The following is a 25830-nucleotide window of genomic DNA, read 5'->3' on the forward strand; positions in this document are numbered from 1 at the left end:
AGCTCTTGAAATGCTGTGTGGAAGAGATCAAAAAGGAAATGAAGAAAGAGCTGTTGGCCCCGATACTACAGGCGATCGAAGGGCTAAAGGAGGAACAAAAGACCCAGGAGCGGGAGCTTCGGGTCGTGAAGGCAAAGGCAGCCGAGAATGAGGACGATATACAGGGCCTGGTGGTGAAGACGGAGACGCAGGAGGCACATCAGAAACGATGTGTGGAAAGGTTGGAGGCACTGGAAAACAACGCAAGGAGGAACAACCTGAGGATTCTTGGTCTTCCTGAAGGTGTGGAGGGAGCGGACGTCGGGGCATATGTGAGCACGATGCTGCACTCGTTAATGGGAGTGGAGGCCCCGGCGGGTCCGTTGGAGGTGGAGGGAGCATACCGAGTGATGGCGCGAGGACCGAGAGCAGGAGAAATTCCCAGAGCCATAGTGGTGAGATTCCTTCGTTTTAAGGATAGAGAAATGGTCCTTAGATGGGCGAAGAAAACTCGGAGCAGTAAATGGGAGAACGCGGTGATCCGCGTTTATCAAGACTGGAGTGCGGAGGTGGCGAGAAGGAGGGCGAGCTTTAATCGGGCCAAGGCGGTGCTTCATAAAAAGAAGATAAAATTTGGAATGCTGCAACCGGCAAGACTGTGGGTCACATATCGAGGAAGGCACCACTACTTTGAGACGGCGGATGAAGCGTGGACTTTTATTGTGGAAGAAAAACTGGAATGAGCGGGGTATTAAAAAGAACGTTCGAACAAAGTGGTGAGGCGAATGTGGGGGGCAAAGAGGGGTTTTATGTACTAATCCTGCGATGTGGTAACTTTTCTCTCTCCCACAGGTGGTGATGGGGGGAGGAGGGGAGGTGGAGGAGATGGGGCGTTGGCCATTGGGGGCGGGGCCAAGGGAGAAGCGCGGGCTTGGTTCCCGCGCTATGATAATCATGGCGGGAATAGAGAAGCAGGAAGGAGGGGGCGTCGCACGGTGCGAGCCGAGGTCACGGGGGGAAGCCGAGGTCAGCCAGAGTTTGCTGACTTCTGGGAGCAACATGGGGGGAGTAATTACGCTAGCGGGGGATCTAGCGGGGGGGGGGGGGGTGGGAGGGGGGAATTACTGGGTTGCTGCTGCTGGGGAGAGGGGGGAGCTGGTATGGGAGAGGATGGGCGGGGGGGCACCGCCTGGGGGAGATACAGCTGTGTGGGAACTGGGTGAGGAGCTGGAAAAAGGTGATGGCTAATCGACAAGGGCGGGGGGGTAGGAAGCCCCCCAACTCGGCTGATCACGTGGAACGTGAGAGGGCTGAACGGGCCGATAAAGAGGGCACGGGTACTCGCACACCTTAAGAAACTTAAGGCAGATGTGGTTATGTTACAGGAAACGCACCTGAAACTGATAGACCAGGTTAGGCTACGCAAAGGATGGGTGGGGCAGGTGTTCCATTCGGGGCTAGATGCAAAAAACAGGGGGGTGGCTATATTAGTGGGGAAGCGGGTAATGTTCGAGGCAAAGACTATAGTGGCGGATAACGGGGGCAGATACGTGATGGTGAGTGGCAAACTACAGGGGGAGACGGTGGTTTTGGTAAACGTATATGCCCCGAACTGGGATGATGCCAATTTTATGAGGCGGATGCAAGACGCATTCCGGACCTAGAGATGGGAAAGCTGATAATGGGGGGAGATTTTAATACGGTGTTGGAACCAGGGCTGGATAGGTCGAAGTCCAGGACTGGAAGGAGGCCGGCAGCAGCCAAGGTACTTAAAGATTTTATGGAGCAGATGGGAGGTGTAGACCCGTGGAGATTTAGCAGACCTAGGAGTAAGGAGTTCTCGTTTTTCTCCTATGTCCATAAAGTCTACTCGCGAATAGACTTTTTTGTGCTGGGTAGGGCATTGATCCCGAAGGTGAGGGGAACGGAGTATACGGCTATAGCCATATCGGATCACGCTCCACACTGGGTGGACTTGGAGATAGGGGAGGAAACAGGAGGGCGCCCACCCTGGAGAATGGACATGGGACTAATGGCAGATGAGGGGGTGTGTCTAAGGGTGAGGGGGTGCATTGAAAAGTACTTGGAACTCAATGATAATGGGGAGGTCCAGGTGGGAGTGGTCTGGGAGGCGTTGAAGGCGGTGGTTAGAGGGGAGCTGATATCAATAAGGGCACATAAAGGGAAGCAGGAGAGTAAGGAACGGGAGCGGTTGCTGCAAGAACTTTTGAGGGTGGACAGACAATATGCGGAAGCACCGGAGGAGGGACTGTACAGGGAAAGGCAAAGGCTACATGGAGAATTTGACTTGCTGACTACAGGCACTGCAGAGGCACAATGGAGGAAGGCACAGGGTGTACAGTACGAATATGGGGAGAAGGCGAGCAGGTTGCTGGCACACCAATTGAGGAAAAGGGGAGCAGCGAGGGAAATAGGGGGAGTGAGGGATGAGGAAGGAGAGATGGAGCGGGGAGCGGAGAGAGTGAATGGAGTGTTCAAGACATTTTATAAAAAATTATATGAAGCTCAACCCCCGGATGGGAGGGAGAGAATGATGGGCTTCTTGGATCGGCTGGAATTTCCCAAGGTGGAAGAGCAGGAAAGGGTGGGACTGGGAGCACAGATCGAGGTAGAAGAAGTGGTGAAAGGAATTAGGAGCATGCAGGCGGGAAAGGCCCCGGGACCGGATGGATTCCCAGTCGAATTCTATAGAAAATATGTGGACTTGCTCGCCCCGGTACTGACGAGGACCTTTAATGAGGCAAAGGAAAGGGGACAACTGCCCCCGACTATGTCTGAAGCAACGATATCGCTTCTCTTAAAGAAGGAAAAGGACCCGCTACAATGCGGGTCCTATAGACCTATTTCCCTCCTAAATGTAGATGCCAAGGTCCTGGCCAAGGTAATGGCAATGAGAATAGAGGAATGTGTCCCGGGGGTGGTCCACGAGGACCAAACTGGGTTTGTGAAGGGGAGACAGCTGAACACGAATATACGGAGGTTGTTAGGGGTAATGATGATGGCCCCACCAGAGGGAGAAACGGAGATAGTAGTGGCGATGGATGCCGAGAAAGCATTTGATAGAGTGGAGTGGGATTATTTGTGGGAGGTGTTGAGGAGATTTGGTTTTGGAGAGGGGTATGTTAGATGGGTGCAGCTGTTGTATAGGGCCCCAGTGGCGAGCGTGGTCACGAATGGACGGGGATCTGCATATTTTCGGCTCCATAGAGGGACAAGGCAGGGATGCCCTCTGTCCCCATTATTGTTTGCACTGGCGATTGAGCCCCTGGCGATAGCGTTGAGGGGTTCCAAGAAGTGGAGGGGAGTACTTAGGGGAGGAGAAGAGCACCGGGTATCTTTGTATGCGGACGATTTGCTACTATACGTGGCGGACCCGGCGGAGGGGATGCCAGAAATAATGCGGATACTTGGGGAGTTTGGGGATTTTTCAGGGTATAAATTGAACATGGGGAAAAGTGAGTTGTTTGTGGTGCATCCAGGGGAGCAGAGTAGAGAAATAGAGGACCTACCGTTGAGGAAGGTAACAAGGGACTTTCGTTACCTGGGGATCCAGATAGCTAAGAATTGGGGCACATTGCATCGGTTAAATTTAACGCGGTTGGTGGAACAGATGGAGGAGGATTTCAAGAGATGGGATATGGTATCCCTGTCAATGGCAGGGAGGGTGCAGGCGGTTAAGATGGTGGTCCTCCCGAGATTCCTCTTTGTGTTTCAGTGCCTCCCGGTGGTGATCACGAAGGCTTTTTTTAAAAGGATTGAAAAGAGCATCATGGGTTTTGTGTGGGCCGGGAAGACCCCGAGAGTGAGGAAGGGATTCTTACAGCGTAGCAGGGATAGGGGGGCGCAGGCACTACCGAGCCTAAGTGAGTATTATTGGGCCGCTAATATTTCAATGGTGAGTAAGTGGATGGGAGAGGAGGAGGGAGCGGCGTGGAAGAGATTAGAGAGGGCGTCCTGTAGGGGGACTAGCCTACAGGCTATGGTGACAGCCCCATTGCCGTTCTCACCGAGGAACTACACCACAAGCCCGGTGGTGGTGGCTACACTGAAGATTTGGGGACAGTGGAGACGGCATAGGGGAAAGACTGGAGCCTTGGGGGGGTCCCCGATAAGAAACAACCATAGGTTTGCCCCGGGGGGAATGGATGGGGGATATGGAATGTGGCAAAGAGCAGGAATAACGCAACTGAAAGATCTGTTTGTGGATGGGAAGTTCGCGAGTCTGGGAGCGCTGACCGAGAAATATGGGTTGCCCCAAGGGAATGCATTCAGGTATATGCAACTGAGGGCTTTTGCGAGGCAACAGATGAGGGAATTCCCGCAGCTCCTGGCGCAAGAGGTGCAGGACAGAGTGATCTCAAAGACATGGGTGGGGGATGGTAAGGTGTCAGATATATATAGGGAAATGAGGGACGAAGGGGAGACTATGGTAGATGAACTAAAAGGGAAATGGGAAGAAGAGCTGGGGGAGGAGATCGAGGAGGGGCTGTGGGCAGATGCCCTAAGCAGGGTAAACTCGTCGTCCTCGTGTGCCAGGCGTAGCCTGATTCAGTTTAAGGTATGACACAGGGCACATATGACTGGAGCACGGCTCAGTAAATTTTTTGGAGTGGAGGATAGGTGTGCGAGGTGCTCGAGAAGCCCAGCGAATCATACCCATATGTTTTGGTCATGCCCGGCACTACAGGGGTTTTGGATGGGGGTGACAAAGGTGCTTTCAAAAGTAGTAGGAGTCCGGGTCGAACCAAGCTGGGGGTTGGCTATATTTGGGGTTGCACAAGAGCCGGGAGTGCAGGAGGCGAGAGAGGCCGATGTTTTGGCCTTTGCGTCCCTAGTAGCCCGGCGCAGGATATTGCTAATGTAGAAAGAAGCCAAGCCCCCGGGGGTGGAGACCTGGATAAATGACATGGCGGGGTTTATAAAGCTAGAGCGGATTAAGTTCGTCCTAAGGGGGTCGGCTCAAGGGTTCACCAGGCGGTGGCAACCGTTCGTCGAATACCTCGCAGAAAGATAGACGGAATGGGAAAAAGAAGGCAGCAGCAGCAGCCCAGGATCGGGGGGGGGGGGGAGGGGGGGGGGGGGGAGGAACCAGAAGGACTCTCAGGGTTGTTAATATATACTGTATAGTATGTATAGGTCGTTGCTACAGATAATTATATATTGGACTGTTAAATTATATTTTTGGAGAGTGTTACTTGTGACAAGGCAGTTGCCAATTAGGGCTAGTTTTCATTTTTGTTATTTATTATTTATTCATTTTTGTTTATAAAATAGGTCATTGTTATTTGTGTTGTTATAATATTGTGTAAAGGATGCACAATGTACTGTGTTGGTTGACCAAAAATTTTCAATAAAATATTTAATTAAAAAAAAACATCATAGCACAAACATACATACATACTGATGGACAGATCAACAGACCAATTAACACACACACAACACCACAGCCAATCACAGGCAAGAGCATACACAGTACAAAACAGGGAACACGACACTTCCTGAGCATTCCAGCAGGAGACAGCTCAGGGCACAGAGCTCATAGCAAGCCACTCAGACATCCACCATGTGCTGAGTGCCACTACAAGATAGTATTAGGAATAGGTCCACAGATTCTAGGGTTATGATCGAACCTCAGTAATCAGTTTACCACTGTAAATAAATGTTAGTAATAAAACTGAGTTGTACCATTCGCAACCGTGTTGGTTCGTCTGTGTAGCAGAATATCCAACACATCAGAGGCAGCCAGCTGTTTACGACATCCCGTGGCATTCGATGCCCCTAGTGGCTGTCCATTGGGGTATCTGGGGCCGGAGGCCCCGGTGCACTTGTCGGCGGCACATGCACAGCCGTGCCACCCAGTCCCGTGTGCTGAATGCAAGACGTAACGTCGTCAGAGGTGGAACTCGGGGAAGCTGGTGGCCACCATCCCCGCTCCATGGGACTCCATGGGACAGGTCCGGGTTGGCACCCAATGCCCCCTCCTCCTAGTCGGTGCCGATAGGGCCCCGGGGCTCACCTTGGGATGGAGGGGCAGTTGGTTCGATCCCCGGTTGCCCCTGCATCATCTGGCCATGCCAGCCCTGGCGCTCCCCAATGTCTGCACCATGGTGTCAATACCCTCGGCGATGCTCCTCAGTGATTGGACCATTCTTTGCATTGTATCGGCAATGCCCACCTGCAACTGGGACAAGCTCCGCAGCACCTCTGCCATTCCCTTCTTAGATCGGGACATGTCACAGCACCTCATCAAAGTCAGCCTGGTACAGGGTTACGTCTCCTAGTGAGTCAGACATTCTGCCCAGGCCCTCAGCCATGGCCGTCGCCAACTGTGCAATGCCTTGGACACCTCCACTAATACTGCTGAAATCGTGTACCAGGCTCTCCGTTGCGGTCGCCACCTTGGCAGTGTCGGCCTCGATGCCACGCTTTGCCGGTGACATCTTCTGTGCCAGTCGCCTCTGGGACTCCTTCATTGGGCTATGAACCTGTTGGAGTGTCGCTAACAGCAGATCGCCGACTGCTGTCTCGCCTGGGCATTACTGACACTGGAGTGGTTCACGCCACTTCTCGGCGCCGGTGCGGCCCACCCTGCCGGTTCAGGGAGAATCCCGCCCATGTTTTTCGGGACTTGAGGGAGGAAACCAGAGGACCCGGAGGAAACCCACGCAGACATGGGGAGAACATGCAGACTCCGCACAGACAATGATCCAAGCTGGGAATTAAACCAAGGTCCCTGATGTTGTGAAGCAACAGTGCTAACCACTGTGCTACCATGAAGGGACCATGGCAGGTTTGTCCACAGATCTCTGAGGGTGGAAGGACAGGTTAATAGGGCGTGAAAAAGGTTTTTTATGGGACACCTGCCTTCATTAATTGAGGGATAGATGACAAAAACAGGGATGTCATGTTGGAGTTCTACAGAACTTTGATGAGGCCACAGCTGGAGTACTGTGTGCAGTTCTGGTCGCCACAGTTATAGGAAGGATATAATTGCACTGGAGAGGGTACAGAGGAGATTCACCAGGATGTTGCCTGAGATGGAACATTTAAGTTATGAAGAGAGATTGGATAGGCTAAAGTTGTTTTCTCTGGAGCAGAGAAGATTTAGGGGCAACCTGATCGAGATGTACATGATTATGAGGGGAATGGACACCATGAATAGCAACAGTTGTTCCCTCTCGTTGAAGGGTCAGTCACCAGGAAACACAGGTCAAAGGCGAGCGGCAGGAGGTTTAGAGTGGATTTGAGGAAAAACCTTTTTACCCAGAGGGTGGGGACATTCTGGAATCCACTGCCTGGGAGAGTGGTAGAGGCGGATTGCCTCACATCCTTCAATGAAATGATGATTCTGACATTCAGCAGCAGGGAACATGAACTGCCATTGGCAGCAGCTAAAGAACGTGAACTGTTCTCATGCTGACGGATAATCCACCCTTGCCCGCCATGAAACCCACTGTAATTGTCTCGGAAAATCCTGTAATGTCTCAAACCTTGTTTCAGTAGTGCTGGGTGCTTTTAATTTGTTTCTATTTCTATATCCTTGTATTTACTGGAAGACCATTTGTTCGCTTTGGTTAATGGATTGATTCTTTTTGATTCATGGATATGAATAGAAATAAACCCAGTGAATCCACCTGGTTAGATCAGTTCTTTGTGTCACCATTTTATATTTACTCCCATGTCTTGGAGCAAAAACAAGGAGCACATTCTGCAGTGGCAGCCCACAGTGGTGTCTGTGTTCACTAAAATTTGTGAATAACAGTTTATATCAGTAACTATTTAATATCTACTGCAAGGTACCTCTTGACTTACTCTGATCCACATCAACATCTGTGTTTCCTGTCAGGACAATGGAGTTATTTTCTTGCACTTGCCATGTATACAGATTCTGGTTTTCTGCTCCAACATGTCTGACTATCAGATAGACTGTGTTATTCAGGTGGATCTCATCAATGTTCTTCCTCCTGTTCAGCTGAGATGAGTCTCTCTGTTTCCAGTGAAGACTGACTGTATCTGAGAGTCTGGAGATGGTACAACTGAGGGTGACATCACTGCCCACTACAGGCCTCTGGGAATCCATCTCAACTGTAGAAACAGAGAAATTAAGATTATAATTCTCAATAATCTAGATTTATAAATAACCGATGCATGAAGAATTGGCCTTGACTATGAATGGATATATATCAGATAAATGCTGACTCGTCATGCTTAATGCTGACAATTAGTATTTCCTCGATAATGTTCACTTGTTCCCCGTGGCCCCCTCTTCCCTCCTCTATGTGCTGCTCCTTGACAACATTATCCAAAGACATGGGGTCAGCTTCCACATTTTTATTCATGATCCTCAGATGTACCTCTCCACCATCTTTCTCAAACCTCCCATTGCCTCCATGTTGCCACATTCCTTATGTTAATGAGACACAATAGGCACCAGTTAAATATTTGGGAGACAAACGTAATGATCTTCTGTCCTCGCAATGATCTCCATCCCGACACTTCCAGCTCCAACCCCTCCATGGCCATTTTCTCAGGAATTGAATGAAAATGAGTTTAAAAAAATTGTGCACACATGTTAATTTTAATAATCAACATCCTGAAAGCATCCACTAGTTCCAATGCACAAGGCATTTTTACCCATTTGACTGTCTTGGTGTGAGATTCATTCTGTTCTGGGTGGTTAAATATTGGAAAAATTAAGTTATTGTTTACAACCCCTGTGCCAAACTCTCTTCCCCATTACTGACTCGATCCTTCTGCATAGCAACAGTCTGAGATTCAGCCTGACTGTTTGCTAACTTAGTGTCACATTTGACTCCGAGATGAGGTTCATATCTCAGATTTGTGCCATCACACAGATAGAAATGGAGGATCATGATTTGATCCCAACATTCTGTTTGGAATGCCAGTGAAATTGCACAGTATATGAATCCTTTCCAATGCTTGTCCTTACCTTTGATCCCAAATACTTCCCACTGTTTCAGGATGTTCTTACTGGGCTGTGTCTGGTTCCAGGTGAACAAGCCCGCAAGTTCAAAGATGGGGTTTCTGAATCTCAGATTAAGGGTACCCCTGTCCTCATGGATGCTTTGATAAATGTCTGTGTTATTACTGTACTCATCGCTCCATTGTACAGCCCACCACTGATCCTCTCTGTGAAAAGTTCCCAATTGTTTTGTAGTTTGTTGCTCCGAGTGTGGTCTCCATTCCCAGACAATGGAGTCACTTCCAGGATTGTTTGGCCCGGTCAACACAAAGTTACCTTCTTGATGGAGGAAATAAATATCATTCGGGCTTCCTGCGAGGAAAGAGAACAAACATTTCAAAATTAGACAGCAAATCCTAATTCCAATTTTGTATTCATGTAGAAAATGTATTATTAGTAAGTTGTTATTTATGATTCAGCTCAGATGTGACCCAGCACATACACCAAAATAGACTCTGGGCCAGAATGCACTCTGGAGGAGACTTCAAAATCGGTCACCAAGATTGACTCGGTAGCACGACTGCTGTCCAAGCTGGCCGGGTCCTAAAGTCCATAACTGCTATATTGGGCCTACGACAGGTGGTAAGAGAGCCAACAAGAGGGAAAAACATGCTAGCCTCATCCTCATCAACCTGCCTGACGCAGGTGCATCTGTCCATGATAGCATTGGTAGGAGTGACGGCAACACAGTCGTTGTGGAGACAAAGTCCCATCTTCACACTGAGGATACTGTCCATCGTGTATTGTGTAGCACCACCATTGTGCTAAATGGGATAGACTCAGAACAGATCTAGCAACTCAAGACTGGCTGTCCATGGGCGATGCGGGCCATCAGCAGCAGCAGAACTGCAGTCAGCCACAATTTGTAACCTCATGGCCTGGCATATCCCCCACTCTACCATTACTAGCAAGCCAGGGAATCAACCCTGGATCAATGAAGGTTGCAGGAGGGCATGCCAGGAGCAACACCAGGTATACCGAGAAATGAGGTGTCAACCTGGTGAATCTACAACAAAGGACTACTTGTGTATCAAACAGCATAAGCAGCAAGTAATAGACAGAGCTAAGCGATCTCACAACCAACAGATCAGATCCAAGTCCTGCCACATCCAGTCGTGAATGGAGATGGACAATTAGACTCACTGGGGGAGGAGATGCCACAAATATCCCCATCCTCAATGATGAAGGAACCCAACAGACCTGTGCAAAAGATAAGGTTGAAGCATTCTCAATAATCTTCAGCCAGAAGTGCCAAGTGGATGATCCATCTTGGTCTCCTCCAGAGGTACCCACCATCACAGGTGCCAGACTTCAGCCAATTAGATTCCCCAATGAAATATGAAGTAATGGCTGAAGGCACTGCAAAGGCTATGGACCCTGACAATACTCCGGCAGTAGTACTGAAGACTTGTGTTCCAGAACATGCCGCATCCCTAGCCAAGCTATTCGAGTACAGCTACAACACTGACACCTACCCGGCAATATGGAAAACTGCCCAAGTATATCCTGAACACAAACAGCAGGACAAATTACCACTGTATGAGTTGCTTGATAGTAGTGGTCGTGCATTTGGAAGGTGCTGCCTAAGGAGCCTTGGTGAGTTCCTGCAGTGCATCTTGTGGATGGTACACACGGCTGCCACTGTGCGTCACTGGTGGAGGGAGTGAATGCTTGTGGAAGGGGTGCCAATCAAGCAGGTTGCTTTGTCCTGGATGGTGTCAGCATTGTAGTTTTCAGCGATGAAAGAGTTAATGTATGGCCCTGGAGAAACAGGACTGGCCACATGATGATGTAAGAGACACATGACCAATATTCGAGAGGGGGAATGCTCATGGCTCAGACTGAGTAACACATATATCTGTATATAGTTATGCTTATCCAATAAGCCAGTTATCCATGTCTCAGCAATCATTCCTTGGCCACTCAGAGCCAACATCCAACACGGTGGAAGCCGTGAGACCCTGAAATCTCTGAAAATCTGACCTGAAAATAAAAACCGAAAACGTTTGTAAGACGTGATAGAAACCGTAGAATTATAGAAAAGGTAATAGTTTAGAAAAAGGCCTTTCAGCCCATTGTGGCTGCACTGGCCAAATTGGAACTACACGTTCATTATAATCCCATTTTCCAGTTCCTGGTCTGTCGTCTTGCAGGTTCCAGCACTTCAGATGCATATACAGGTAGCTATACTTGAGCGTTTCAGCTGCATCTACAAACTAGGAGTGAATTCCAGATGCTCTCTTGGTGAACAGGTTTTTCATCATGTCCCTATGGTCCCTCGTCCAATCAACTTAAATCCATGCAACTTGGCAATTGAGCCCTCAGCAAGGGGAAACAAGTCATCACAGAACCATAGAATTCCTACAGAGCAGAAGGAGGCCACCCGGACCATTGAGTCTGCGCTGACCCTCCGAAAGACACTCCACCCAAACCCACTTCCCTGCCCTATCCCAACAACCCTTAACCCAACCTACACATCGCTGGACCCGAAGAGACAATTTAGCATGGCCAATCCACCTAACCTGCACATCTTTGGACTGTGGGAGGAAACCGGAGCACCCAGAGGAAACTCACGCAGACATGGGGAGTACATGCAAACTCCACACAGTCACCCAAGCTGGAATTGTACCTGGGTCCCTGGCGCTGTGAGGCAGCAGTGCCAACCAATGTGCCACCGTGCCGCCCCTCTCTCTCTCCTGCCTATTCTGTCCAGGACCCTCATAATTTTGTTTACCTCAATTTGGTCATCCCTTAGATTCCTCTGTTTGAAGTAAACAATCCTTGCCTATCCAATCCCCCCACATAACTGAAATGTTCAAGAACTGGCAACATTCTTGTGAATTTCTTCTGTACTCTCTCCTGAGCAATAATATCCTTCTTGTAAGGGCAGCATGGTGGCACAGTGGCTTGCACTGCTGCCTCACGGCCTCGAGGTCCCAGGTTCGATCCCGGCTCTGGGTCACTGTCCGTGTGGAGTTTGCACATTCTCCCCGTGTTTGTGTGGGTTTCACCCCCACAACCCAAAGATGTGCAGGGTAGGTGGAGTGGCCATACTAAATTGTCCCTTAATTGGAAAAAAATGAATTGGGTACTCTAAATTTAATAAAAAATAAAAAAATAAATATCCTTCTTGTAATGTGGTGACCAGAACTGTGCACAAAACTCTAGCTGTGGCCTAACCAGTATGTTATGCAGTTCTATTATTACAGCCCTGCTTTTATGTTCAATACCTTGCTCAATAAAGAAAAGCATTCCATATACTTTCCTAACCACCTGTCACCACTTGCCCTGCCATCTCCAAGGGCCTGTGGACATGCACAGCAAGGTCTCTCACTTCCTCAAACCCTCATCATATCCATTTATTTATTGAGTATTCCCGGACTGTGTTTGCCCTCCACAAATGCATCACCTCATACTTTTCCCGATTAAATTCCATTTGCCATTTCACTGTCCACTCAATTAAATCATTGATATCATTCTGGAATCAACAGCTATCCTCTTTACTATCAACTGAACACCAATTTTTGTGTCACCTGCAAATCTCCCAATCATCCCACCTACCTTGAAGTCTAAATTAAATATAATAAACAGCAAGTGCCCTAACATGGAGCCTTGTGGCGCACCAGTGGAAACTGTTTTCCATTTACAAAAATATTCATCAACAATTACACTTTTCCTGCCACTGAGCCAATTTTGGATCCAAGCTGCCACATTACCCTGTATGCCATGAAATCTCACTTTTCTGACCAGTCTGCCTGTGGGACTTTGTCAAATCTATGTAGACAACATCAACTACACTATCCTCATCAATCCTCCTTATTAACTACATTGAACTTTTTGAGGAAGTAACAAGACATGATATGACCTTCCCTTTCTAAAACCATGCTGTCTATCCCTGACTACTCCAAGAGCAGGTCAGTGGCTGGGTATTCTGTGGTGAGGACCTCATCTCCTGACTCCCCAAAGCCGGTCCAACATCTACAAGACAAAAGGAGTGTGGTAGAATATTATCCACTTGCCTGGATGAGTGTAACACACAAGAAACAGAACACCAACAAGGACCATGCAGATGGCTTGTTTGACACCACATCCACCATCTTCAACATTCATTCCCTCCCCCCATTAATGCACAGAGGCAACAGTATGTATCACCTACAAATTGCACTGCAGGAACACACCAGGGTTTCTTCCAAAGCCCCTTCCAAACCTACCATCACTATCATCATGAGGAGCAAGGGTAGAAGCATGAGTAGACCATCACCTACAATTTTCCCTCCAACCACAAGCCACCCTGACCAGTAACTGTATCACCATTCTTTCATGGTGGCTGGGTCAAAATATTGTAACTCCCTTTCTAACAGCACTGTGGCACCTACACCACATGGACCCCAGTGGTTCAAGATGGCAACTTAACATCACCTTCTCATGGGCAAAAATAGAGGGACAATAAATTCTGGCTAAGCTAACAATGCACACATCCCATGAATGAAGTAAAAAAAACCGGAAACAATATGGATCAATTAGCACAGGGGTGATTGGACACCATTTGGTGCGAGTCAGGAAATGGGCAGCAGAACTTTGGATGATTTGAAGGAAAGAGTATTGGCCAGGATATTTCAAATGGTAGGGTTTCCAGTCCCAGTGGGAAATACACTCCCACAAACACTGCCTCCTCGCAGCCACTTCACACTCGAATGTGCTTCAATTGTCTGCAGGCAGGACTTCTGCCTCTCACTCAGAAAGACGTTTCATCTTAGAGAGCTACCAGCCAATCAGATTGATTGGCTGTGATTATGTAGAGAAGAACGCATTTAAGTAGAGATGTCCCATCCAGCTGGTCAACAGTAGAGAGACTTTGGAGGACGGTTGTGTGCAACACAATGACTGCAGACAGATTGAGAATGATGAGGAGGGATAGTTTACCTTTATCACAGTCACATTGGATTTCATTCCATTTCAGTAGGGTGCTGGGCAGGCGATGTGATTGGAGGGATTCTAACACATAGTTCCAGGAAAGATGGATACAGATTTGACAGAGGCAGTGAAGTCAAAGGATAGTTTCAAAGAGAGGAATGATGTCACCAGTTTTGTAGGAGATGAGAGCTGTTACCAATCTCAGCTTATAGGGTGACTGGGAGGTGAATTTGATCACCAGCAGTTTATTTGGAATAGGATCAAGGGAAGAGGAGGCGGGTTTGGTGGAGAGGAAGTGTTCAGAAAGGCGGGAGAAGTGGGTGAGAGATTTTAGAGAAAAATGTGAGTTCAAGGCAAGGGCTGGCAGGAACCTGTTGCAACTATACAAGGCACTGGTGAGACTACGCCTGGAGTATTGTGCACAGTTTTGGTTCCCTTATTTGAGGAAAGGTGTCGTGGCATTGGAGACAGTTCATAGGAGGTTGACTAGGTTCCAGAGATGAGGGATGTGTCTAATGAAAAGAGATAGAACAATTTAGGCCTCTACTCTCCCGGGTTTAGCAGGTTGAGGGGAGATCAAATTGAGGTACACAAAATGATAAAAGGCATGGTAAAATTGACGTGTAGCGGATGTTTCCTCTTGTGCTGCATTCTAGAACAACAGGTCATAGTCTTAGGTAGCAAATTTAAAACAGAGTTGAGGAGAAACTACTTCTCCCAAAGGGTTGCGAATCTGTGGAATTTGCTACCCCAGAGTGCGGTCAATGCTGGTAGAGTGAGTAAATTTAAGGAGGAGTTGGACAGATTTTTAATTGGTAATGAGTTAAGGGGATATGGAGAATGTGCAGGATGGTGGAGTTAAGGCCAGGCTGAGATCAGCAATGTTTGAATGGCAGAGCAGACTCGATGGGACAAATAGCCACCAGGCACTGGAGCAGTATGTTTACTCTGTAACCTGTCTAGAAGTAGCAAACTAGCATGAGGACGATACTAGATATATACTTATAAAATTCCACACCTAGATAGATAGAGGGGCAATGGTAAAGCAACTGCTGTCTCTTTCATGCCACCCTCTAACCAATCTTAGAGAGGGTTTTGTGATCCGGGGAGCTGAAGAGGAGGATATTTGTTAATCTCTCTGGTGTTGTGAAGATAACCGTATTTATACTTTACCTTCATTCACAATCTTACCTTCTAGTGCAGGCTTCAGCCTTCACTGTAAACTTGGTGGAGCAGCAATGTTGGAAAATTGGCTGCACTCTCTGACAACTGTTCACCCACTTTCCAAATGCACATTAACATGATCAAATCTAGCACGCTGGCATCACAAGGTATTTACATGCTGCATATTCACAGACTCACATGAGGAGGATGTGAGGCTTGGTTCTAACATGACATTGTCTCTGCTCATCCCAGTTCCAGCAGATGTTTCTTTTGCAATTGCTCACAGAAGGCTGCAGAAGGAGCTGATTTGTACCTGAAGGAGAGTCACTCAAGCTGTGCTCGCTTACACTGGAAGTAAATTCAGTAATTCAGCAATTCTAGTCACAATAAAATGCGAGAAAGCAAAACCATTCAGTCTGACATCCTTTGAACATTTTTGTGATCCCATCATCTGCCCGTTCAGTCTTCGAAGTAACTCATTTATATATTGCTGAAAAAGAGACCATACGACCATATATTGCTGAAAAAGAGACCATACGACCGTGTATTGCTGAAAAAGAGACCATACGACCATATGAAATACAGTCAGGAGTAGGCCATTCAGCCCTTCGAGCCTGCTCCGCCATTCAATAAGATCATGATTGATCGAACACTCACTAAGACATGCTGTTTAAGATTTTCATCATGCACTCATCGGGATATTCACAAGAATATCAATTGTAAAGACAGCAACGACAATTTATACTGCATGAAAAGAGAGTACTGATTGGCTGGCAAGTAGACTGTGATTGGTAGAGGTGTTGCCATGGAGAATGCACCAGGGGTAAAAACTGCCAATCTTTTGTTTCAATTCAAACAAGACATGTTGACCCTGATTGGTCAGGTCATTGCTCTGGAGGATGAACAAGGGAATGGCTGTCCCCTAAGCTTTTGATTTGTTGAAAAAGGCACAATGCGTGCACATGGACCCTCTCTCTGCAAAGGGCAGGGTGAATGTGTGAATATAAATATTTTCTCGTTTATTAGGAAAGAGTTAATGGTCGGGATTCTCCGAAGCCGGCATGGCCACAGAGAATCATTGTTCAGACCGAGACGGGCCGCGATGCCGGTCCGACGCCGGGACGCGAACCTCCGGCGACCTGAGAATCGCCGCCAGTCGTGCGTGCGTGCGGTTGATGCGGCACCGGTCAGGGGCTTTTGAAAAAGGCCCCCGTAGCGATTCTGCGCCGGCAATTGGCTGAGTTCCTGCCGGCGTGGTTCTAGCATGGTTCCACCCGGCGGGCACTCGGAGTCGCGGCTGGAAGTGCAGGGCCGCTTATCGGCAGCTGGAGCTGCGTGGAGCACTCCGGCGCCGTGCTGGCCTCCTATGAGCCACGGAATCGCTGGGCCAAGGGGCCCATTGACACTGGCGTGAAACGCTCCGGTGGTTATGCCAGCGTTAACACTTAGCCGCCGTTGCGAAGAATCTCGGCCAATGTTCCCAAGAACTTAAGTTGGAAATGGGGTTTAAATGTTTAATAAACTGCACCTATATATAATTTAATACAGGTGGCACTGTTTTTGGTGTTTAGAGAAGTGATTACAGAACACAATAAACTTGGTGTGCGATTCAGTAACCCTGTTGTGCCCAGCGAAGTTCTGGGTGCACAGGGTGATTTGCAGGTGAGCCCCAAATCGGGCTCCGGGCCGGGTGCAATACCCCACGTGAGTCATCCGGCTTGTTCCATCCGGCTAAAAGAAATACGGCAAAATGCCGTTGGATAGCGGGATGTTTCTCGCTGCTGCAGCCACTGAGAAACACCCCTCTAAATGCGCCGTTCAGGGGACTTTAACCACAGTCCACTGAATGATGCCCTCTGAGTGAAGGAGTAAAGACTAATTATCTCGTCTTATTATAGAGTTACCATCGGAGCTTAACAATGATAGCAGAGGATGGTTTCTGCCAGTAAGAAAAAAAGGATTGCAAATTAAGATTTCTTCCAATAAAAGAGCATGGGCTGGATTCTCCGATTCTGCGGCTATGTCCGCAGGATCCGCCTGGTCATATGACCAAAAGGTCGGCACCACCCCTGCCCTGATGCTCCGCCCAGTGGAGGGCTAGCAGTCGCACCACGTAAAGCTCCCGGCTTTACCTGCCGATACGGAATACCTGCGGAATGGCTGGGTCCGTGGCCGCGCATGCGCATTGCGGCAGCTGTGCCGTACAGCACGGTGCCAGACGCGCACAGACGCGGCCTGCCAAAAACTGTCCCCAGTAACCCCCCTCGCCACATCCAGACCACCCCCCACCAGTCCCCTCAGTCGAAGCCCCCCTGCCAGTGGAACGGCTCACATTCCTAACTGTGGCGGTGATGGACAGCGTCCGCAGCCGCCACGCCAGGTTTATGAAAAGTGAGAGGACACGTGTCCCATGCCGTTGGGTTGGCCCATCAGGGGCAGAGCATCGGAGGAGGGCCTCAGGTGAAGTCCTGAGGCCGTCCCAACAGCGTGCGGCGTACTCCTCGAATACGCTGTTTTTGAGGGGGCGGAGCATCGTGAAAACGCCCCCGCCCCCGATTTTGGTGGAAAAATGGATTCTCCGGCCAATCGGCGAACGCGATTTCGGCGTCGGCAATCGGAGAATGCCGCCCTATATTCTGAATTCTAATTTGATGAATGACAGAGTAACTTGGAAAACTAATGGCTGAATCCAATCTTTTATTACACTTCTTTGTGTGTTTTGATATACTACGGAGTGTAATATGTGTTACTCACACCTTGGTTGCTGATGAGGTTTTCTGTATCTCAATGAAGAAGACTCAAACTCGTCCAGTAGTAACAAAAGATTTATTGAGTTACTATAACAGTAATTGTGTGAGTTCATCACGTTAACATTAATGCTAACGATGAGGTCAACGAGATCTAACTACAGTAACTATGTTCAACTAGATTAACCATCTGAGCTAATATTATACTCCTATCCTGGTCACAGTGCACCCGAAAGAGAGAGAGAGAGAGGCACAATGCGGTTGCTTTTATACCCCTGTTGGTCCGGCCTCCTAGTGATCATCTGGTGCTACTGATTACACATTAACCCCTGATGTACATGCACATAGAGATCACTACATCCAAGGTTAGACTGTTAGACTGTGACTACACACTGTTGTTTTCTGAGCATCAACCGCATGACCAATGAAAGAATGAAGTTACCAATGGACATGGGTTGCATCCTTGCCCAAGAAAAAACAAGGGCCGGGATTTTCTAAAAACGCGGCTCAGTGTTGACACTTGCGTAAACACAGGAGTGTTTCACGCTGGCGTCAACGGGTCTCTTGGCCCATCGATTCTGCGCACCACAAGGGGCCAGCACAGGCACGATGGGAAGTGCGGGAGCGCGGCCCCAGTCCGGCATCAGAGACGTGGCACCGCCTAATCGACGCGGCACCGCCCCGCACACAAATAGACACGATCCCCACACACAGCCGATGGATCAAGATGGCTGCTCACCATGCAATGCCCCGGTTCAGGGACCCCGACATTGACACGCTCCTGCACCGTCGAGAAGAGGAGGGGAGCCCTGTACCCTGGACCCGGCCACAATGTCGCAGCCAACATCGCCCGGAATATCTGGAGGGAGGTGGGCGAGACGGTCAGCGCCGTCGGGGTGACACCCAGGACAAGCGAACAGTGTTGGAAGAAGCTTAGCGACCTACTCAGGGCAGCCAGGGTGAGTACCCAGCACTGAGCCCATGATACTAACCACCCCTACCCCCCACACATGTGACACCGCCCCTCCCTCCCCTCCCCAGGGGGACGGTACAACCCCAGCCGTGACCCACATGGTTGCACCCACCCATGCCAGCCGCATTGGCCGGGTGCCCTGTGCACCTATGCCAGCATAGACCCCAACTGCTAAGCTGCATGCGTCACACTGCCTAACAATGCTGATGTTTGTGTGCCGCTCGCCCATAACCGACGAATGCGGGAGACAACCGGAAGGGGTGCACCTGACTTGCACGCCCACACCATGCACGAACAGAGGGCACTGGACATAGCTGGAGGACCTGAGGACCGGGACGATGCCCATTCCAAGATCGGGGGCGGGCCACCAAGTGAGACCTCACTGCCTGGCCCCGCCCCACAGCCCTCACCTAGCCCCTCACCCCTCACCCCATCCCTCACCTCACCCCACACCCCTCACCTCACCCCTCATCTCACCCCTCACTTTAAACCTCACCCCACCCTTCACCTCACCCTCACCTCACCCCTCACCTCACCCCTCACCTCACTCTCACCTCACCCCTCACCTCACCACTCACCTCACCCCTCACCTCACCCCTCACCTCTCACCGCACCCCTCACCCCACACCTCACCTCATCCCTCACCTCACACCTCATCTCACCCATCATCTCACACCTCACCCTACCCCTCACCTCACCCTCACCTCACCCCTCACCTTACCCATCACCCCTCACCTCACTCCTTAGCTCACCCCTCACCTCACCCCTCCCCCTCACCTCACCCCTCACTTCATCCCTCACCTCACCCCTCACCCTCACCTCACCTCACCCGTCACCTCAATCGTCACCTCACCCCTCACCTCACCTCACCCCTCATCCCTCACATCCCCCTCACCTCGCCCCTCACCTCACCCCTCACCCCACCCCTCACCCCACTTCACACCTCACCTCACCCTCACCTCACACCTTTCACCCCACCCCTCACCCCTCACATCACCCTCACCTCACCCCTGACCTCACACAACACCTCACTCCTACCTCACCTCACCCCTCACCTCACCACTAACTCACCCCTCACCTCACCCCTAACCTCACCCCTCACCTCCCCCTCACCCCTCATCCCTCACCCCATCCCTCACCCCACCCCTCACCTCACCCCTCATCTCTCACCGCACCCCTCACACCATCCCGCACCTCACCCCTCACAACTCACCTCACACCTCACCCTACCTCACCCCCACCTCTCGCCTCACCTCACCCCTCACCTCACCGCTCACCTCAACCCTCACCCCTCACCTCACCCCTCACCTCTCCCCTCACCTCACCCCTCACCTCACTCCTCACCTCACCTCTCATCCCACTCCTCACCCCACACCTCTCACCTCACCCCTCACCTCACCCCTCACCACATGCCTCAGCTCACCCTCAGCCACCCCTTCACCTCACCCCTCACCTCACCCCTCACCTCAACCCTCACCCCTCACCTCACCCCTCACCTCTCCCCTCACCTCACCCCTCACCTCACTCCTCACCTCATCTCTCATCCCACTCCTCACCTCACCCCACACCTCTCACCTCACCCCTCACCTCACCCCTCACCTCACCCCTCACGACATGCCTCAGCTCACCCCTCAGCCACCCCTCACCTCACCCCTCACCACACACCTCACCCCCCCAGCCCACCCCTCGCCTCACCCCTCACCTCCCCCTCACCTCACTCCTCACCACACCCCTGACCTCACCCGTCACCTCACCCCTCACCTCTCACCGCACCCCTCACCCCACCCCTCACCTCATCCCTCACCTCACACCTCATCTCACGCATCACCTCAAACCTCACCCTACCCCTCACCTCACCCTCACCTCACCCCTCATCTTACCCATCACCCCTCACTTCACTCCTCACCTCACCCCTCACCTCACCCCTCCCCCTCACCTCACCCCTCACCTCATCCCTCACCTCACCCCTCACCCTCACCTCACCTCACCCGTCACCTCACCTGTCACCTCGCCCCTCACCTCACCCCTCACCCCACCCCTCACCCCACATCACACCTCACCTCACCCCTCACCCCTCACCTCACACCTTTCACCCCACCCCTCACCCCTCACATCACCCTCACCTCACCCCTGACCTCACCCAACACCTCACTCCTACCTCACCTCACCCCTCACCTCACCACTAACTCACCCCTCACCTCACCCCTCACCTCACCCCTCACCTCCCCCTCACCCCTCATCCCTCACTTCACCCTTCACCTCACCCCTCACCTCACCTCCTCACCCCATCCCTCACCCCACCCCTCACCTCACCCCTCACCTCTCACCGCACCCCTCACCCCACCCCGCACCTCACACCTCACAACTCACCTCACCCTACCTCACCCCCCACCTCTCGCCTCACCTCACCCCTCACCTCACCCCTCACCTCACCCCTCACCTCAGCCCTCACCCCTCACCTCACCCCTCACCTCTCCCCTCACCTCACCCCTCACCTCACCCCTCACCTCACCCCTCACCCCTCATCCCTCACCTCACCCTTCACCTCACCCCTCACCTCACCTCCTCACCCCATCCCTCACCCCACCTCTCACCTCACCCCTCAGCTCTCACCGCACCCCTAACCCCACCCCGCACCTCACCCTTCACAACTCACCTTACACCTCACCCCTCACCTCACCCCTAACCTCACCCCTCACCCCTCATCTCACCCTTCACCTCACCCCTCACCTCACCTCCTCACCCCACCCCTCACCTCACCCCTCACCTCTCACCGCACCCCTCACCCCACCCCGCACCTCACCCCCCACCTCTCGCCTCACCTCACCCCTCACCTCACCCCTCACCTCACCCCTCACCTCAACCCTCACCCCTCACCTCACCCCTCCCCTCTCCCCTCACCTCACCCCTCACCTCACTCCTCACCTCACCTCTCATCCCACTCCTCACCTCACCCCACACCTCTCACCTCACCCCTCACCTCACCCCTCACCTCACCCCTCACCACATGCCTCAGCTCACCCCTCAGCTCACCCCACACCTCACCCCTCACCACACACCTCCCCCCCAGCCCACCCCTCGCCTCCCCCTCACCTCACTCCTCACCTCACCCCTGACCTCACCCCTCACCTCACTCCTACCTCACCTCACCCCTCACCTCAACCCTCACCCCTCACCTCACCCCTCCCCTCTCTCCTCACCTCACCCCTCACCTCACTCCTCACCTCACCTCTCATCCCACTCCTCACCTCACCCCACACCTCTCACCTCACCCCTCACCTCACCCCTCACCTCACCCCTCACCACATGCCTCAGCTCACCCCTCAGCTCACCCCACACCTCACCCCTCACCACACACCTCCCATCCCAGCCCACCCCTCGCCTCCCCCTCACCTCACTCCTCACCTCACCCCTCACCTCACCCCTCACCTCACCCCTCACCTCACCCCTCACCCCTCATCCCTCACCTCACCCTTCACCTCACCTCCTCACCTCACCTCCTCACCCCACCCCTCACCTCACCCCTCAGCTCTCACCGCACCCCTCACCCCACCCCGCACCTCACCCCTCACAACTCACTCACACCTCACCCCTCACCTCACCCCTCACCTCACCCCTCACCCCTCATCCCTCACCTCACCCTTCACCTCACCCCTCACCTCACCTCCTCACCCCACCCCTCACCTCACCCCTCACCTCACCCCTCACCTCACCCCTCACCTCACACCTCACCTCACCCCTCACCCCTCACCCCTCACCTCACACCTTTCACCCCACCCCTCACCCCTCACATCACCCTCACCTCACCCCTGACCTCACCCAACACCTCACTCCTACCTCACCTCACCCCTCACCTCACCACTAACTCACCCCTCACCTCACCCCTCACCTCCCCCTCACCCCTCATCCCTCACTTCACCCTTCACCTCACCCCTCACCTCACCTCCTCACCCCATCCCTCACCCCACCCCTCACCTCACCCCTCACCTCTCACCGCACCCCTCACCCCACCCCGCTCCTCACCCCTCACAACTCACCTCTCCCTACCTCACCCCCCACCTCTCGCCTCACCTCACCCCTCACCTCACCCCTCACCTCAACCCTCACCCCTCACCTCACCCCTCACCTCCCCCTCACCTCACCCCTCACCTCACTCCTCACCTCACCTCTCATCCCACTCCTCACCTCACCCCTCACCTCTCACCGCACCCCTCACCCCACCCCGCTCCTCATCCCTCACAACTCACCTCTCCCTACCTCACCCCCCACCTCTCGCCTCACCTCACCCCTCACCTCACCCCTCACCTCAACCCTCACCCCTCACCTCACCCCTCACCTCACCCCTCACCTCACCCCTCACCACATGCCTCAGCTCACCCCTCAGCTCACCCCTCGCCTCACCCCTCACCTCCCCCTCACCTCACTCCTCACCTCACCCCTGACCTCACCCCTCACCTCACTCCTACCTCACCTCACCCCTCACCTCACCCCTCACCTCACCCCTCACCCCTCATCCCTCACCTCACATTTCACCTCACCTCACCTCCTCACCCCAACCCTCACCTCACCCCTCAGCGCTCACCCCACCCCTCACCCCACCCCGCACCTCACCCCTCACAACTCACCTCACTCCTACCTCACCTCACCCCTCACCTCACCACTAACTCACCCCTCACCTCACCCCTCACCTCACCCCTCACCCCTCATCCCTCACCTCACCCTTCACCTCACCCCTCACCTCACCTCCTCACCCCATCCCTCACCCCACCCCTCACCTCACCCCTCAGCGCTCACCCCACCCCTCACCCCACCCCGCACCTCACCCCTCACAACTCACCTCACTCCTACCTCACCTCACCCCCCACCTCTTGCCTCACCTCACCCCTCACCTCACCCCTCACATCACCCCTCACCTCACCCCTCACCTCTTCCCTCACCTCACCCCTCACCTCACCCCTCACCACATGCCTCAGCTCACCCCTCAGCTCACCCCTCACCACACACCTCACCCCCCCACCCCACCCCTCGCCTCACCCCTCACCTCCCCCTCACCTCACTCCTCACCTCACCCCTCACCTCACCTCTCAGCTCACCCCTCACCTCACCCCTTACTTCATCCCCGTCCGCCTGCCTAACCATGCATGGTGTATTGTGTCTTGTGTCCTGCAGGACCACCCGCCGATTGACCCGTCCCACCTGCCGGACATGGCCCCCAGCCAGCGCCAGGGCGGCCAGCCCACTGGGGTCGACCGGGCCCATCAGTCGAACCCCGCCCCCGGCCAACGCCAGTGAGGCCACCCCAGGGACCCCAGCAGCGATGGGGAGGGAAGCGCAACAGCCCTCCGGCCCACGTGAGCCAAGATATCACGACCCAGAGGACCAACACTGATGACACAGACAGACAAAACCACAACACAGGACACCAGCACACAGGGGACACACAGACTAAGAAACACAACACAGGAAACCAACACGGAGGAGACGGACAGACATGACACAACAGCCCAGGGGATCCCTGAATTTGTGTCCGATGACGACAATGACTTTCCGTCACAGCTGTCTCTTACATCCTCCACCATCGCAGAGACTCTCACCTCGTTTGGGCTCTTTAGCGATGAGGCTTCTGGGACACTTACTGGTGAGCACCACACAGTGGCTCTGGTACAGCAGGTGGAGGTAGGAGCAGCCGAGGGGCCAGACGGTCGGAGGGCAGCCCGGCCCCAGCAACCAGCCCAGATGGTCCCCGGATTCCTGGAATTTCCACACCAGTGACCTGATGCAGTTGGGGACCCAGGGATGTGAGACGGGGATGACGGCCGGTTTCCAGCACCTGCAGACACAGGTGGAGGAGTGCATCCGCGTGCAGAAGCAGGGAATGGTGCCGGTCATGAGTGCCACCCAGGCCAACACCGCACGGGTGGCGTCCGCGATGGAGGCAATGGGAGTGACGGTGTCAGACATGGGTCGGGGTATGCAAGGCCTGGGGCTATCTGTGCAGGCGGGGGCTGAGGCCCAGGACAGGGCTGCCCACTCACAGGCAGCCATTTGCCAGAGCCCACTACACATCGCAGAGGCGCTCAATACCGTGGCCCGGTCTCAGCAGACCATGGCCCTAGTCTCAGCAGGCCATGGCCCAGTCTCAGCAGGCCATCGCTGAGAGCATCTGCGCCATTGCCCGGGTGCTGGCCAGCGTCGCACAGACCCAGACAGAAATGGCCAACACCCTGAGTTCCATGCCTGCAAACGTGCAGACCTTGGTCAATACCAGAACGGGCCTCCAGGACTGGCAGCACCAGGTGACTGGGTGTCTCGGGTGTGGGATCCGCTCGCACACCGTCCCATAGAGAAGCCCCGGGGTCATCGGGCACCCCTAGGGAGGAGGGTCCCCCTGCAAGGGAGGTCCTGGAGCACCGCGGCACCTCGGACTCCCCCCCCCATCATCCCTGGTGCATCTGGTGGGCAGCGGGCAGAACAGGGTGACGGCACGTCATCCCGGTCACCCGAGGCGCAGCCTGGCCCATCAAGGCCGGGCCGACCCAGGAAACGGCCTCCAAAGGGGGCCCTAGTCACAGGGCAGGAGTCACAGGAGTCCGCCTCCACTATTGCTGTCCTGTCTGGGGAAACACCTAGACGTAGTCAGAGGGCCCATAAGGCCAGAAAGGCGGACACTGAGTAAGTTGCCATGGGTTCAGGGCACAGATTAGTTCCAGGGGCTAGGGCACATGTACAGGACGCCCGTTATTAAACACACTGTTACACCTATAGAAGCTGCCTCTGTGTTCTGTCCGATGCATGCGGGGGTGGGGCGGGGACCGAGTGCCAGTGTGGGTAAGGGGGTGATGGAACGCTGAGCTCCGGTGAGTGTGACGTGCGGCCCTGCACCCCCCCCCCCCCCCCCCGGGGTCGCCCACGCCACCCCACCCCCAGCCAGACGACAGGTCCATGTGATGCAGTGCCCAGGCCCAATGCAGGGACCACCCAGGTGGTGGGTGTTACTGTGGCTATGGGTCAGACATTGTCTAACGATGTAGAGCCCGGAGCTCATCGTA

The 25830-nt window shown here is 52.9% G+C and overlaps 1 protein-coding gene across 1 annotated transcript in view; it reads right to left on the reverse strand.

The window, feature by feature from the left end:
• LOC140427114 (uncharacterized) overlaps positions 1–25830 on the reverse strand; it is a 687008-nt gene that overhangs the window by 328484 nt on the left and 332694 nt on the right. The window contains exons 11-12 of the mRNA XM_072512644.1: positions 8951–9295; positions 7813–8085 (exon numbers count right to left, since the gene is read on the reverse strand). Of these exons, the coding sequence (XP_072368745.1) occupies positions 7813–8085; positions 8951–9295 (618 nt within the window). The remainder of the gene's footprint in view (positions 1–7812; positions 8086–8950; positions 9296–25830) is intronic.

The sequence above is a fragment of the Scyliorhinus torazame genome, chromosome 7, assembly GCF_047496885.1.
Source record: "Scyliorhinus torazame isolate Kashiwa2021f chromosome 7, sScyTor2.1, whole genome shotgun sequence".
Classification (NCBI taxonomy): domain Eukaryota; kingdom Metazoa; phylum Chordata; class Chondrichthyes; order Carcharhiniformes; family Scyliorhinidae; genus Scyliorhinus; species Scyliorhinus torazame.